The 13069-nt window shown below is 44.9% G+C and overlaps 1 protein-coding gene across 2 annotated transcripts in view; it reads left to right on the top strand.

Annotated features, from left to right (window-relative positions):
- PARVB (parvin beta) overlaps window positions 1–4773 on the top strand; it is a 59559-nt gene extending 54786 nt beyond the window's left edge. For both annotated transcript variants that reach the window (XM_084270187.1, XM_084270188.1), the window contains exon 13: window positions 4620–4773. In XM_084270187.1, the coding sequence (XP_084126313.1) occupies window positions 4620–4696 (77 nt within the window). In that variant the 3' untranslated portion in view covers window positions 4697–4773. The remainder of the gene's footprint in view (window positions 1–4619) is intronic.
- Window positions 4774–13069: the final 8296 nt, after the last annotated feature.

The following is a 13069-nucleotide window of genomic DNA, read 5'->3' as shown; positions in this document are numbered from 1 at the left end:
TTTGCACAGGCCCACCTCTCAAGCCTGTCAAGGTCCCTCTGGATGGCATACCTTCCCTCTAGCGTATCAACCACACCCCACAGCTTGGTGTTGTTGGCAAACCTGATCGATCCCACTGTGCCTGTTGCCAACAAAGATGTTAAACAGAGATGCAGTTCTTCACTGATGGCTCCAGCGTGGGGCCTTCCATGGGGTGCAGATATTCAGACCCGGATTGTTCCTGTGTTGGTCCTGCATGGGGTCACAAGTCCTGCCAGCAAACCTGCTCCAGCCTGGGCTACTCTTTCCATGGGTGGCAGGTCCTGCCATGAGCCTGCTCCAGCACAGCCTCCTTTGGGCACCCATCTGCTCTGGAGTGGAGTTCCCCACAGGCTGTAGGTGGATATCTGCTCCACCGTGGTCTTCTCCATGGGCTGCATGGGGGCTGCAAGAGGGCAGTCTGTCACCATGGCCTTCTCCAGGGCTGCAAGAGGAATCTCTGCTCTGGTGCTAGAAGCACCTACTCCCACCCTTCTTCAGTGACCTTGGTATCTACAGAGTTATTCCTCACATCTTCTCACCCCTCTCTCTGGCTGCAATTGCTGTTGTGCAGCAATTTTTCCCCCTTATTAACTGTGTCATCCCAGGGGCGCTACCACCATCGCTGATGGGCTGAGTCTTGGCCAGTGGCAGGTCTATCTTGGAGTGGGCTGGCATTGGCTCTGTTGGATGTGGGGCAGGCTTCTAGCAGCTTCTCACAAAAGCCACTCCTGCAGCCCCCAGCTGCCAAACGTTACCACACAAGCCAAATAGAGGGATGAAAAGTGCTCCTAAAGCATTCAGTGAAACAGGACAGTAAGGATTAGAAGTGTTCTGAGTATTGGAGCTAAACCAGTGGATATGTGAGGAGGACAAGAAAGTTGAAGAAACACAAATGCACAGTTGGGATTGGCAGTTTTTTGAGCAGAAGAGTAAAAGGGATTGCAGTAGGAGACCAGGTAAAGTAGATATGCCTGATTTGAGAGAGATAAAATGTTAAATCCTGGGAGAAGTCTTCTGTTGTTGAAAACTTGTCTCTTTTTCTTGGGTTTTTTTTTTTATTTGTTTGTTTTCATGAGTTGCTTTGAGAGAGAACATTACCTCCTCATAAGGCTCCTTTACATCCTTACACTATCATGAGCGGTAGAATGCTATAGCAGATCTTTTGTTTGCTCTGGAAAAGGTGTGTAGGTTCAGTAAGCAGCAGAATATGTTGAAGTGTTATACTGATTGAAAGTTGAATTATTAATAGAAATTAGAGAGCCAAATTAGCTCATAGAGCATTCCTTTTGGCTTTTTTCTGCTGCAGGAGGTACAGTCTCTTGTGTGTATTCCTTCCTCTTCTGTGGCTGTACCCGCCTCCAGCAGCAGTGGTTCTGTCTGTTGGAGTGAGTGCAGTGTCTGTGTGGCTGGAGCTGCCTGTAAAACTGACTGTTGCTCTTGGAAAGCTGCTCCTGTGGAGACAACAGTAGCATCTTGGGCCTTCCTTGTCACTGTAGCTTCAGTGAACCCTCTGTAGGCTCTTGACAGGCAGCAGAGTCATGTAATAGGTTTTCTGTGAATAAGAATTCCATGGATTCTGATGGTGTGCAAGAGGATTTGTGTATGGTATACTCTGTTAATGCCATACTGATCTATTCTTCATTCCAAAATCGGCTGGAAAACCTGTTAGGTGAATCCATGCCCTTTAGTGTCAGTTGGGCCAAACAATTGAATTAGCTGTAGGATTTTCACGTAAAACGTTGTCTACTGCAGAACATCACAACAGTTTTTATTCCTATAACCCGTGTTTTCTGCAGGGTTTGCAAGAAAGAGTTTCTCTTCAATATTTTAGTGTGCCTTTGTATGAAAATAGGAACGTGCAGGACAGCTCCTCTTCTCTGTTCTTCCAGCCTGATTCAGTAGATTGAGCTCGGCAGCCGAACTTGATGCTGAGTTATTGCTGCAAAAGTATGTAGTAGTGGATTAATTTATTAGCCTTTAAAGGGGTTGTTATGGAGTGGGAAAGTTTTAAATTAATGGAATATTTTAAACTGCTTTGATGATTTATGGCCACTTTCAGTTAACATTTTATTAGTTGTTGTTGGTAACATCATGACTGAGCGTGCTTCATCTTAAAATAAGAAATGGGAGGCCAAGAATGTGCTTATTCCTGGGAAGGCCTGTTAGACACTGATCAATAAGGCACGCTGTAATCGCCCACACAGGGAAGATGTGTCTCTCACTACTGTGCTCTTTAATGCAGCAAACAAAGGCATAACAAGGTCTGAAAGTTAGGGCATCACCAGAATAGAATTACAGTATAACTTTTGCAACGCTGAAGGTAATTATTAGTCTGAATTGTCAAGGGATGGAGGTGGAATTTCCACCACTGGAAGATAAAAAAAAGAAAAAAAAAGAAAACAAAAAAATCCCATGCAATGTTAAGCTTTTTAAATTATTATTTATTTATTTTAACCACAGCTTGGTTAGTAAGCTCAGTACAGGATTTCCAAGGTCAAGTTCTCTAAGAACTGTATTGCACATGAAATCAGACTATATGACCACAAGAGCTGCTTCTGACCCAGCCATGAGGCTGCCAAATAAAAGAGCTGGGTCTGTTCCTTCCTTTGGTGATGGGGCCTCCCTTAGCTCTCATTCGTCAGGGCAATCACCAGGGGTGATCAGCAGCAGGTATCCAGCTCAAACTGGTGTTGGAAATCAGTAGGAGTTGGCCTTAAATGCCACCATGAGGGCACATGGATGGTAACTGCCAGGCACAGTGCTTCAGGTCTGGGCCCCTTCCAGCTCCTGCTTATTCTCTTTCCTGTTCCCTCAGCTCTTCTGGCACTTCACTGCCTCTTACTCCCAGCTGCTCCCTCCTTGGGACATGCCCTGGTTTCCCAGCTGTCCTTCTAGCTTCCAGCAATGTTTCTGCTCTACCCTCTAGACTTGTATTTCTCTCTCCTGGCACCTTTGATGTTGGCTTATAGCATAGGCAGTTCCTGCTTCTGAACTGATGATAGCCAGAGGCAGGACCTGCACCCTGCGAGACCTGATGACCCAGCTTTGTGCCATATCAGCTGAGATGGAGGTTATAGTCACTGAGGAAAAAGACTCATCCTGATTTCAATGGGAAGCTGAAGAGGGGTGGCACAGGGAGGAGAAAACCATTTGGGAGGAATGGGGTAAATACACTAAAAATATTTGACCTGTTTGGGCCAGATTGTTAAGGGTTTTCCCCTGCATTTTTTATCATGCCAGCACTTTTTTGTTTAATTGCTTTGCAAAGAAAAGTGGCTGCCAGCATTGATGGGTCACATCTGCTGTTAGTTGTCTCTTCTGCAGCTATCTGCCTTGATTTCCCAGCTTTATAAATGCATGGCTCTTGCAAAGTGTTGTTCCCCATGGATAAACTGACATTTTAAATCCATCTCTGAGAGAACTGGATCTTGGTACAAAGGAACCAATGCTGATTCTGGCTGTTACCTTACTCTGAGGATGCTGTGGTAGTAAGCAACTTTCTGTGATACCTAGAAAAATTAGAAATATATTTCATATTTAAATTATCTGGGGTCCAACTTGGGGTTTTTTGGGGTGTAGTACTTCACAGCAACTAGGTTCTTTGGGGCATCAGGAGAGTCTTTTACAAATGCAAAATCTTAAATGGAATATGTAAGATAATAGAGGGAAAAGGGTATAAAGAAAGGTTTGGGAGGTTACTGAAAATGCCAGATGAAGTGAGGGGGTAAGAGTGTTATCCAGCGTGGGGTGGGAGGGAAGGGTGGGGAGGTCCTGACAATGATTTTTCAAAACAGGCAGTAGGTGTTTTCCCTGGACCTCAAATTATTTGTGCTTGGTCTGTTAACTGCTCTCTTCTTAGTTCTTTGAATTGTTTTTCTAATTCATCTGTTCTTCCTTCTTTCTGCTTCTATATATTGTTTACTGTATATTTCTTTTGCTTCCTCTTCCTCCTCTTCCTTTCTTACATGTTATATCCAACCTTTTCCACCTTTTCAGCCTTCTCTGTGTAATGGATTACATGTCTGTGGTATTTCCTGCCATTTTAGTATAGTAACAGGTTGGGAGGTGCTAGCAGACAAGCTTTTTGTTGAGAGCTGTTCCAGACCTGTTCCCTGGCCTAGCGTGGTAAGAAGGGATATTAGATAATAGAAAGCTTTGAGTCTCCTAAGAGAATTCAGGCTTTGTTTATTTGTGTGGATTGTATCATTGCAGAGCTGTATGGGAGGTTCAGTATCTTGTGTGATGTGTGTGGTGAACTTGTTTGCTGCTTCTGTGGCCAGTGAAGTCATTGGCAGTATTCCCCAAAGCCTTTATCCCAGGTCTCGGATAGAAGTAGGATTTACCTGTAACCAGGTTTAGATGAGGAAGGGAATTAGCCTTTTTCTGCTTCCTGGAGAAGTTAGCTGTGACTTATTATCCTGAAGGTATTTTGAAGGGCATCCTATGGGACATTTCAAAAGCTTGACTTGGAGAGCTCAGAACTCTGTGGGGTTTTTATTGCTGATCCCGCTGTCTCAGATGTGGAGACTTCTGTTCCTTTCAGGACAAACAAGGGAGAACAAAAAGCAAATTAAGGATTTATCTTTTTTTTCCCACAGATGTTGTCAACTTGGATCTGAAGTCTACCCTCAGGGTTCTATACAACCTGTTCACAAAGTACAAGAACGTTGAATGAACCTGGAAGCTGCTGAGGTCTTCATCCTTCCAACCTTCTTAGACAGAAATTACAATAAACGTACCCTCTGCGCAGTCCCTCTGTGCCTTATGCTATACTTCATGCATTCTTCTTACATTCTTCTCTGTAGCTGTGTGTATGACAATCCCACTGAAAGTAATGCATGTGTATTCTCTAGGTCACTTGAAAATGTGTAGATATTTCACACTTTTACCAGAAGATACTGGCGGGTCTGTTGTTTGTTATCATGCTTTTGATAATGGAAATATACCACTACTAATAAGCAGGGAAAACATGGGACCTTCCCCATGGCTGGAGTCTCCTTCATTCTGTAACAGACTTTCTTTTGCCTACTCCTTGGTTGCCACTGGCACCAGGCTTAAGCATTAGCAATAGGAAATCAGCACTGGAATTTATTTAGAAGCTGAGCCTTTTCTCTTAAAGTTTGGGGGGTGGGGGGTATGTTCTGTTGGGTGGGCAGGACTGAGGGGAATTACAGGCACTATCTGAAGCTACATGGCAAAAGCTTCAGTTCTTGTGTTAACCTCATCCAACTCAGTGTTATTTCCATGCAGTGTTTACACAGAGTAAGATGACCAGCTAATCTGTTGATGCCTATTTTTTATTTCATCTCCTTTCTAGGAGAACTTTGTTTGCTAGAGCTGCTATCATCTGTTCAGCATGCAGCTTCAATCAGGTCAGTCAGGAGCTGGTCAAATAGGTGCAGGATGGATTAATGCGTTCTGCCCCCAGTCCTTTCGGAAACGAAGGTGAGGAATAACGAGCTTGGCAGTGTAAAGGCTGAGCCTTCATTTCTCAAAGCTGAGTTAAAGGGTCAGATTCATTCCTGTTGGGCTTACTGGCAGTTGTACAGTGCTGGGGTCAAGCTTTTATAAACAGAGTTTTATGTGGGTTTTTTCCTAAAGAGCGAGACTGCATTCCTGTAGGAATAAGAGCTTGCCTGTACTTATGGATTGCACTGGGCTATGAAAGACATGGTATACGTAGTGCAAGCCAGGGGTTAGTGCTCAAATGTGAAGCTTTTCAGTTAGTTAAATTGCCTGCATCGAGTTGCACTGTGCCATCCCAAGAAATGCTCTGCTAGGCCCCGGCCTAGTCCTGTAGTCTATTAAGCTGTTATGGATTTTAGTGGGAATCTGTTTGGGCTTTTTAAAAATAAATTATCTGGTAGATTCTAGTTACCTCATAGTAATTAACAGGTTTTATTGGTAGAGCTGCTCCTGGCTGGTAACTTGCAGGTGCAGCAGTGTGGTTGAGGAGGCTGTGCTGGAACACGACCGATCTGAATAGATTTTTAAGGTGAGCTGTCCAAAGGAAATGGGATTGTCATTTCCAGGGTAAGTTATTTTTGGAATATGTATATAGTAGCACTTGTTTCCTTGTACTGCACAGGGGAGGGATTTGACCACTGCTTTTATGTATCACAACAGCAATTTTTCTTTTATGGGCAGCGATGATTTTGTGTGAAACATGAGGCAGAGTGCCCCAAAGAGAAAGCAGGTAGTGTTGCTCTGGTCCATGTGCTCACTTGAGTCCTGTTGTAAGTAGGCATCTTTTTAACCTCCTTAAACTTTTTTTTTTTTTTTATTTTTTTAAATCTCAAAGGGAGAGAAATGGGCTTCTACTTCCTTGTTTCATATTTCTGGGTTCTCATTTATTTGGGTTACCTCCTCTCATACCTCCAAAAAAAAGATGGAAGGAAGTTGCCTTTTTGTTCCATTAAAAACTGAGATCTCACCTACTCTGTAAGGTTCTGTGGGGAGTCATTGCTCGTCAGTGCTAGGAAGGAGCTGACCTCTTGATGTTTATACAGAGCCTAGTGCAATTGGACTTGAGTTTCAGATGGGGCCTCTAGACTCTGCTGTGACGCTAGCAGTTATTGCAGAGGAGACTTGCTGAGGCACTGAGGCCTGGTGGGTCAGCTCTCCTGGCAAGTTAATGAAATTGGTCTAACTTTCCTGCTCTGAAATAGGGGTATCATGAGGCCAGAAGCTGATTGAACTGAAAGGTCTCTCAAACTTTTAGTTTAATGCTGTGTGGAATCAGCTCTGTTAGAGCAGTGATTCTACCCACCTCCCTTCAGCTGATGTGGAAGTGCCAATGCCATTTATATTCTAATTTGCTGGGAAAGACCTCCAGAGAATCTACTTTTTGAAACTGCAAGCAATGTCAGTATCAAAAGGAAACAGAAAGTAAGGTGAGGAGATTGATAAAATCAGTTTAGACTGTGGGGAAGCAGGGGGTTGCTGTTTCTGAGATGGGGATTTATAGATGGCATCCTCATTGCACGTGAGCAGATCTGAATGTATCACCAAATTTTAAGAGAGTCTCTTTTTTTTGTTCAGTCAGGCATTTCTGGACACTGCAGAAACCTGGGTCCCTCCTTTAGAACCTGAGGCGTGGGTCCTTGTTAGCATTCCTTACACTAATATTCCTGTCAGTCAAGGCTGCAGGCTCGATGCCCTCAACAGGTTGGGGAAAGGTGCCATACCCTATTTTGTTAGGGTTTTTTTTTTTACATCTGTTGTCAAATGTTGCACTGGGAGAATAGATCTTATTTTTTTCCCCCTCTCCTTGCTGTCTAGCCAGGTCACTGTAGAGGCTGTATTTATTGCTAACCAGATTGGGATCAGGGTGGATTTAACTGAACTGGAGCTTCATCCCAAGCAGTCCCATTTACAGGAAGAGTGATGTAGGTAAAGCTTCTCTAAACACCTGTTTTTGTCATACCTTTTACATCAGCATGACCCCCCCCCCTTTTTTTTTTTCCTCTCAAAAAGGTAAGTCATTGCTAAAAAGCATTACTCATGAACATTTTGTGTTACTGAGGTTTTAAATATGTTCCCTGGGTCCCAGTGCAGTAGATCTGAAACCTGTTAAGTTCATCTGGGATGCTGAATACTCTGCAGCATTAAAGTTTCCACATTTGTAAAGTACTTCATGAATGCCTGCATCTCCTAGCCCATACAACTTGCCTTTTCGGTACATCTGTTTGACTTGCCCAGTTCCAGTATCTGGGCTGCTTCAGTGTATTACCACAGAAGCAGCCCAGATACTCCTCAGCTGCATCCTGTTTCTCAAGATAAACCAACCGTGGCAGATCTTTTAAACTCAGTTTAAACCTCATAGGGCTTCTTGCCCCTCTTCCCCATATCCCAGCGCTTTCAGTATTTATAGGGTTTTGTAAGACTCTTTTCTACTATTTTTAACAGTGTTTACTTTGGATTTCTAACTACTAAAAACCAGCCTTGCAGATAAAATTCTGGACTTGTCATATGCTGGAGACATCCAACTTTGTGACAGGAGTTGTGTACTGTAAGCAAGTTACAATGCAATGCTATGTTTGCTAAAAATCACAGCAGGAGTTTTTTGCATGGTTTGTGACAGTTGTACTATTTATTCAAATAAATAAATGATGGTCACTTGGCTTTCTATTTTTATTTTACTAAATGGACAAGCCTGGGAAGAACTCTGGAAAGGTGAGCTTCAGCTGTTTTATTCATCAAGGCTGCTAGGTGCATGATGGTCTGTGCAGACCTGGCAAAGGTACTGATCTGAGCTCAGGCAGACAGGATGAGCTATTCTGTAGGTTTCGTCAACAACTTAGTCCCAGATGTGTCTACAGAATCCCAAGTAAGCCCAGAGTGACATGGTGTGTGCTTCCCTTTGCCCTGGTATGGAGAGGGCACTGAGTGGCTCTCCAATAAAGCAAGGCAGTGTGGAGAAGCAGGAAGGTGCATTATCAGAACTTGTTATTGTTGGGAGTACTGTTGATTCTTTCAATTGTTCTTCAGTGGCTATTCTTATTTGGGGGCCAGGTGAGTGTGTGGGTGTGCATGAGGTGTGCTTTGGCACCTACAGAAAGGCTCTGGGTGGGCAGATGGGCATGAAATCAAATGCAACTCTGGTACAGAATATGCTAGTGCTGTTCTACAGAAGGCTGAATGCTTCATGCACCAGTGGCAACATCAGTTTTTGGAGGAAAAAAGAAGATGCTTGTCCATCACGTGCTTCAGACTTTTTCTTTCAGCATCTACACGCTGTATTGTGAATGAGGCTTTCAAGGAAGGGCTGCCAGTCTAAGTAGGGGGAGACCAAGTAATTAGAGATCAATTTCCCAACTTCTATTTCTTCCTGCACCCTCTGCCTGCTGATACAAAAGTGGATTAGTGCAAAGTGGCTGACAGCATCTCCAACTATACCTTCCTTTTTGTCTTTTACTCGCTCCATTTCTAGCTTGCAGCATGTGCTTCTGCATAGGCAAGGGGGCACTCTGTGTCTTTGCTCATCTGATGTCATGTTGTGTTTATTACCTGCTTAGAAAATGCAGTTAAGCTTGCCCTTTGATTAAGGATTTTTGTTCTCCACCCACACTCCTTTGTCCTGTTTAGCTCATGAAGAGCCATCAGTTCTTGTCTGTGGCATGAAGCTAAACACCAGGGTCAGTCCCTTAACAGCAGTAACCCAGACCAGCTTAATTAGCGTGGCTGCCTGCTGTCTTGTTCTGGGGTGAGGCATTTCAGGAAGACTGTGGAGTTGCTTTTTCTTTCTGGAAGGGTCACTAATTGTAGCTGGTACCCAAAGGAAATGTCCAGGGAAAGCAGTTGCTGCGGAGAGCTTTTCCTCTTTAACCCATAGTGGAAAGGGGAAGGAAGAGCAGCAGCACTGCCTGGCGGAGATAGCTCTTGGCTCAGCTGGGTGGTTTGGGCCCCAGTGTGGCTAACCAGCTCTCTGAGGACAAAGGATTTCTCCTATCAGGTACGTGCCATAGTGCTAATCCGACTTATAAAATGCCCCAAGGACCATGAGTTAAAAGGATTTAATGCAGCACAGTGATTCTGTCTGTTGCTGGCTGCTTTACTATTACACGCAAAGACGAAGCGCGCTCCGCGTTGCCCCGAAGATGCCGACCAGCCCGTAGTCGTGCCGTGCAGTACCAAGGAAGGCTGACTGTATCCTTCTGATACCTTTTGGTCCTTCAGGGGGTCGCGTGTTTCCTGTGTTTGTGTTACTGTTTATTTTAGCCCAAGCTCGTAGACAATTGAGTTCCGGATACGACCGTGGTTTCGCTTTTTGAGACTGGTGAGCGCTGCGGCGGCGCAACTTCCCCCTTGCACACTCCGTGTGCGTCGCGCTGCCCCGCATGGGAGGCTGCAGCGTCGGTGCCGGACGCTCTGAGCCTGCAAGTTTGTCCCATTGTGCCTGCTGGGACATCTTGGAAGAGTTTTTGGGAGAACTGCTGAAGAAGAGAATAGTAAGTTTGGGAAAAGGGACTCTCTTGGATGTTTTTTAAATGTATTTATTTTTTAACTGTAAGACTCTCTGCATCCATGAGGATTATTCCTCCTACGGTGACATCTTTCCTGATGTCAAGGGATAAAAATTGCTCTTGGAAGGTTTGATAGTAACCAAGGAAGTAAATTGTTTGAAACTGGGCACTCAATGCAGATCTCTTTCTTACTTAGTTTTTTTTAATTTTGGGTTACTGAAGGCAGAAATGTTGCTATTACCATTACTATTCCTGCTTGGGTTTTGTTCCCTCTGTTGTGTGATCTGTTTAGGCAACTGTTCCTAGGAAATGTGTTTGAGCTAATGTGGAGTAGGGCTTTTGCCTTTTCAAACAGGAAATAAAACAGTTGAAGGAATTTGGTAACATCGGTAAGTGCCATGTGTATGTTCTATGGCTGGTTTGTGTGCCAGAGACCACTGATAGCTTGTTTTTGTGTCTTATATCAGGGATATCTGGGAGCCAGGTAGAGGAAAAACAAGCTGATCTAACCCAACCAGAGAATTAGTTGTTTTATCAGTAGCTGTGGCATTGCAGCATTGTGTGATACTTTAGCACATGGCCTAAGAAAACTTCACTTGTTGGCTCCCTCAGCAGGTGGCACAGGAGAAATAAGCACCTCTTGACTTTAAAACAGACAAGCACCTATGTTTATGACGTTCTCAGAGAATGAAGGACCAAGTGATGCCATTTCACTTGAACAGTCAAAAGTTAAACCTCAGTTTTATCTGAAAATGTCATCACGGAATGCTTCTGCAACCAGTGTTGAAGCAGTTGTCACCTAAAGCAGCCTGCTCTCCAGGCACTGATAACTAACTCATACAGGAGGATGGAGGCTGGGAAACCCAGCCTGTCAGTCACAGCCCTGAAGAGTAAATTTGAACGATGGGGTGCAGAGGCTGGTTGCAGCAGACACGGAAGCTTGCGTGTGAGAACCAGGTCTTTCTGCTCCTTCCTATTCCTCATTAAGTAGCTGACACCGCGATGGTGTCTGAGCCCAGCCGTGTCCCATGTCGTGCTGTTTGTGCAGGGCATTACTCTTTGAAAGGACTGAGCCTCACGGAAAGGCAGCTCGCTGCAGGAAGGACTGCTTGTGAGTGCTAATTATGAGTAATGAGCAATAAGCCTGTTCAGTGCTAAGGAGCTGAGGTTCTCAGGCTCTGAAATCGCTGGGGGAAATCAATATCGTTAAACATGAGGTGAAACACACAGGGTAGAAAGCCAATGCTAGCTCTGCGGATAAGTGATGGGCTCTGAGTGTTGTGTTGCTATTTAGGAAGAAGATCTTGGGGATGTAATAGATGGTTCCGTTGAAGTGTCAGCCCAGTGCTCAGTGGTGCTCAGAAAAGCAAACGGAGTTAAGAATTAGGAGCAGAGGAACGGAGAACAGCGCCGTGCACCTCTCTTAGTCTGGGCAGGTCTGTGGTAGTGTTGGGGAGAGGGTTTAGAAAAGGGCAACCAGGGTGATCAAAGGTACTACAGAGTGGTTTCCCCACTTAGGGTGACTAAGAGGCAGGCTGTGCTTCCTGAGCTTCAGAAAGAGGTGACTGTTGAGGGTGTAGTGTAGTATCACAGCAGTAACATGGGGTAGTAACCCAGTGACATGAGAAAGTGAATCAGTTGGTCTCCTCTGCAGTGCATGCAGTTGAGGAGCTCTGGGAGAGGCTGTCAGGTAGCAGGTCAGAGCAAGCAGCTGGAGGTGGTGCTTCACACGAGGCAAAGCCACAGTCCTCAGCTCCTCACTGCTGAAGCGGAGGGAGATAGATGTATTCAAGGGGTGCGTGGGAAGTTCATGGGAAGTCAATATGCTGACAGCATCTAATTACCAAGACCCCAGCTTTGATTTCAGAAGGCTGAGCTGCAGGCTGTTGGAGTGCTTTGGAGAAGTATCTGCATACGCTTGCTCTTCTTATGTGGGATTTTTTTTTTCACCTAAGCTTCCGCTTTTGGGTGCTGTAAGGGACCAAACACCAGGCAAGCTAGTCTTGCCCAGTTCAGCAGTTTTAACACACTGACCCAGCAGGACATGCAGGAGTGAGGCTGTAGAGACCACTAACTTAGGCTACTACAAATCCTGAATTCCAGACCTTTTCTTAAAGGCTTTGGAATTTTCAAGAGTGGCTTGTGATGTTTGGGTTCCTTGGTTCAGAGACCAAGGATGCAGCCGGCAGCACACGTTGCTTTAGTGTACAAAGAAGTTGTAGTCTGCAGTCAGAGGAAGTGGGAGACACGCAAACTGAGTATTGCACCAAAGCTGACTTGATCTGAGTTGTGGCTTACACAGACAATTACAGAAGATCTATAAGCAGGACTTCCAAGACACAACAGCTGTCAGAAACCTCATTTCCAAGTAAGTCGTCCCTAGGTTGCTCTGTATTAATTAACTTTTCTCTCTCAGTTAATTTCATCTGGGCGGTATTACCTCAGATGGTTCAGATGCTCCTCAGACCCTCAGTGACTCACTTTCTCCGGTCTTACTTTGCCAAGCACCTCTTTACAGACAGCGTTCGGTTTTGCAGACACCATAATGAATCTGGTTCTCTCATGACCCTCGTGGCTTGCTGGGAATTTTGTACCTAATTTGTTTTACCAGACTCATCCAATCAGGAGTTTCTACCTAAAAAGAAAAGCTATCCAGGAGAGAAATGTCACTTTGCAGATCTTCTGTCTTGCTCCACCCTGCTTCCAGGGCTGGGTCATCACAGCATCTCGCCTCAGGCACCTGGGGTAGCAGCCAGGGCTGCCTCTTTGGTAACAGAAGGCAGGTGGTAACCCAAAAATGCAAGCCTTTTGTTCAAGTGCTCTGAATTCCTCTTCAATCAAATCTGTGACTATTCAAATACCTCCAGGTACAGTGACTCAGCCTTGTCATGTCCACTCATTACGTTGGAGTCCTGTGTCTCGAGGCTCCCTAATATGGGAGAATTAGGATAGATACCCTACCATGGGTCACAGTAGGAGCCCTTTCCTGTGTGAACCCCTAACATCTCGCTTTCTGTTAAAACAGTAGCCTCCTCCCTCCTACAGTGGCCTTGCAGCACTGGACTTCAGAGGGAAGGGAGAGC

The sequence above is a fragment of the Gallinula chloropus genome (assembly GCF_964237585.1).
Source record: "Gallinula chloropus genome assembly, chromosome: 1".
Taxonomy (NCBI): Eukaryota; Metazoa; Chordata; class Aves; order Gruiformes; family Rallidae; genus Gallinula; species Gallinula chloropus.
This window is presented reverse-complemented; position numbering and strand designations above follow the sequence as displayed.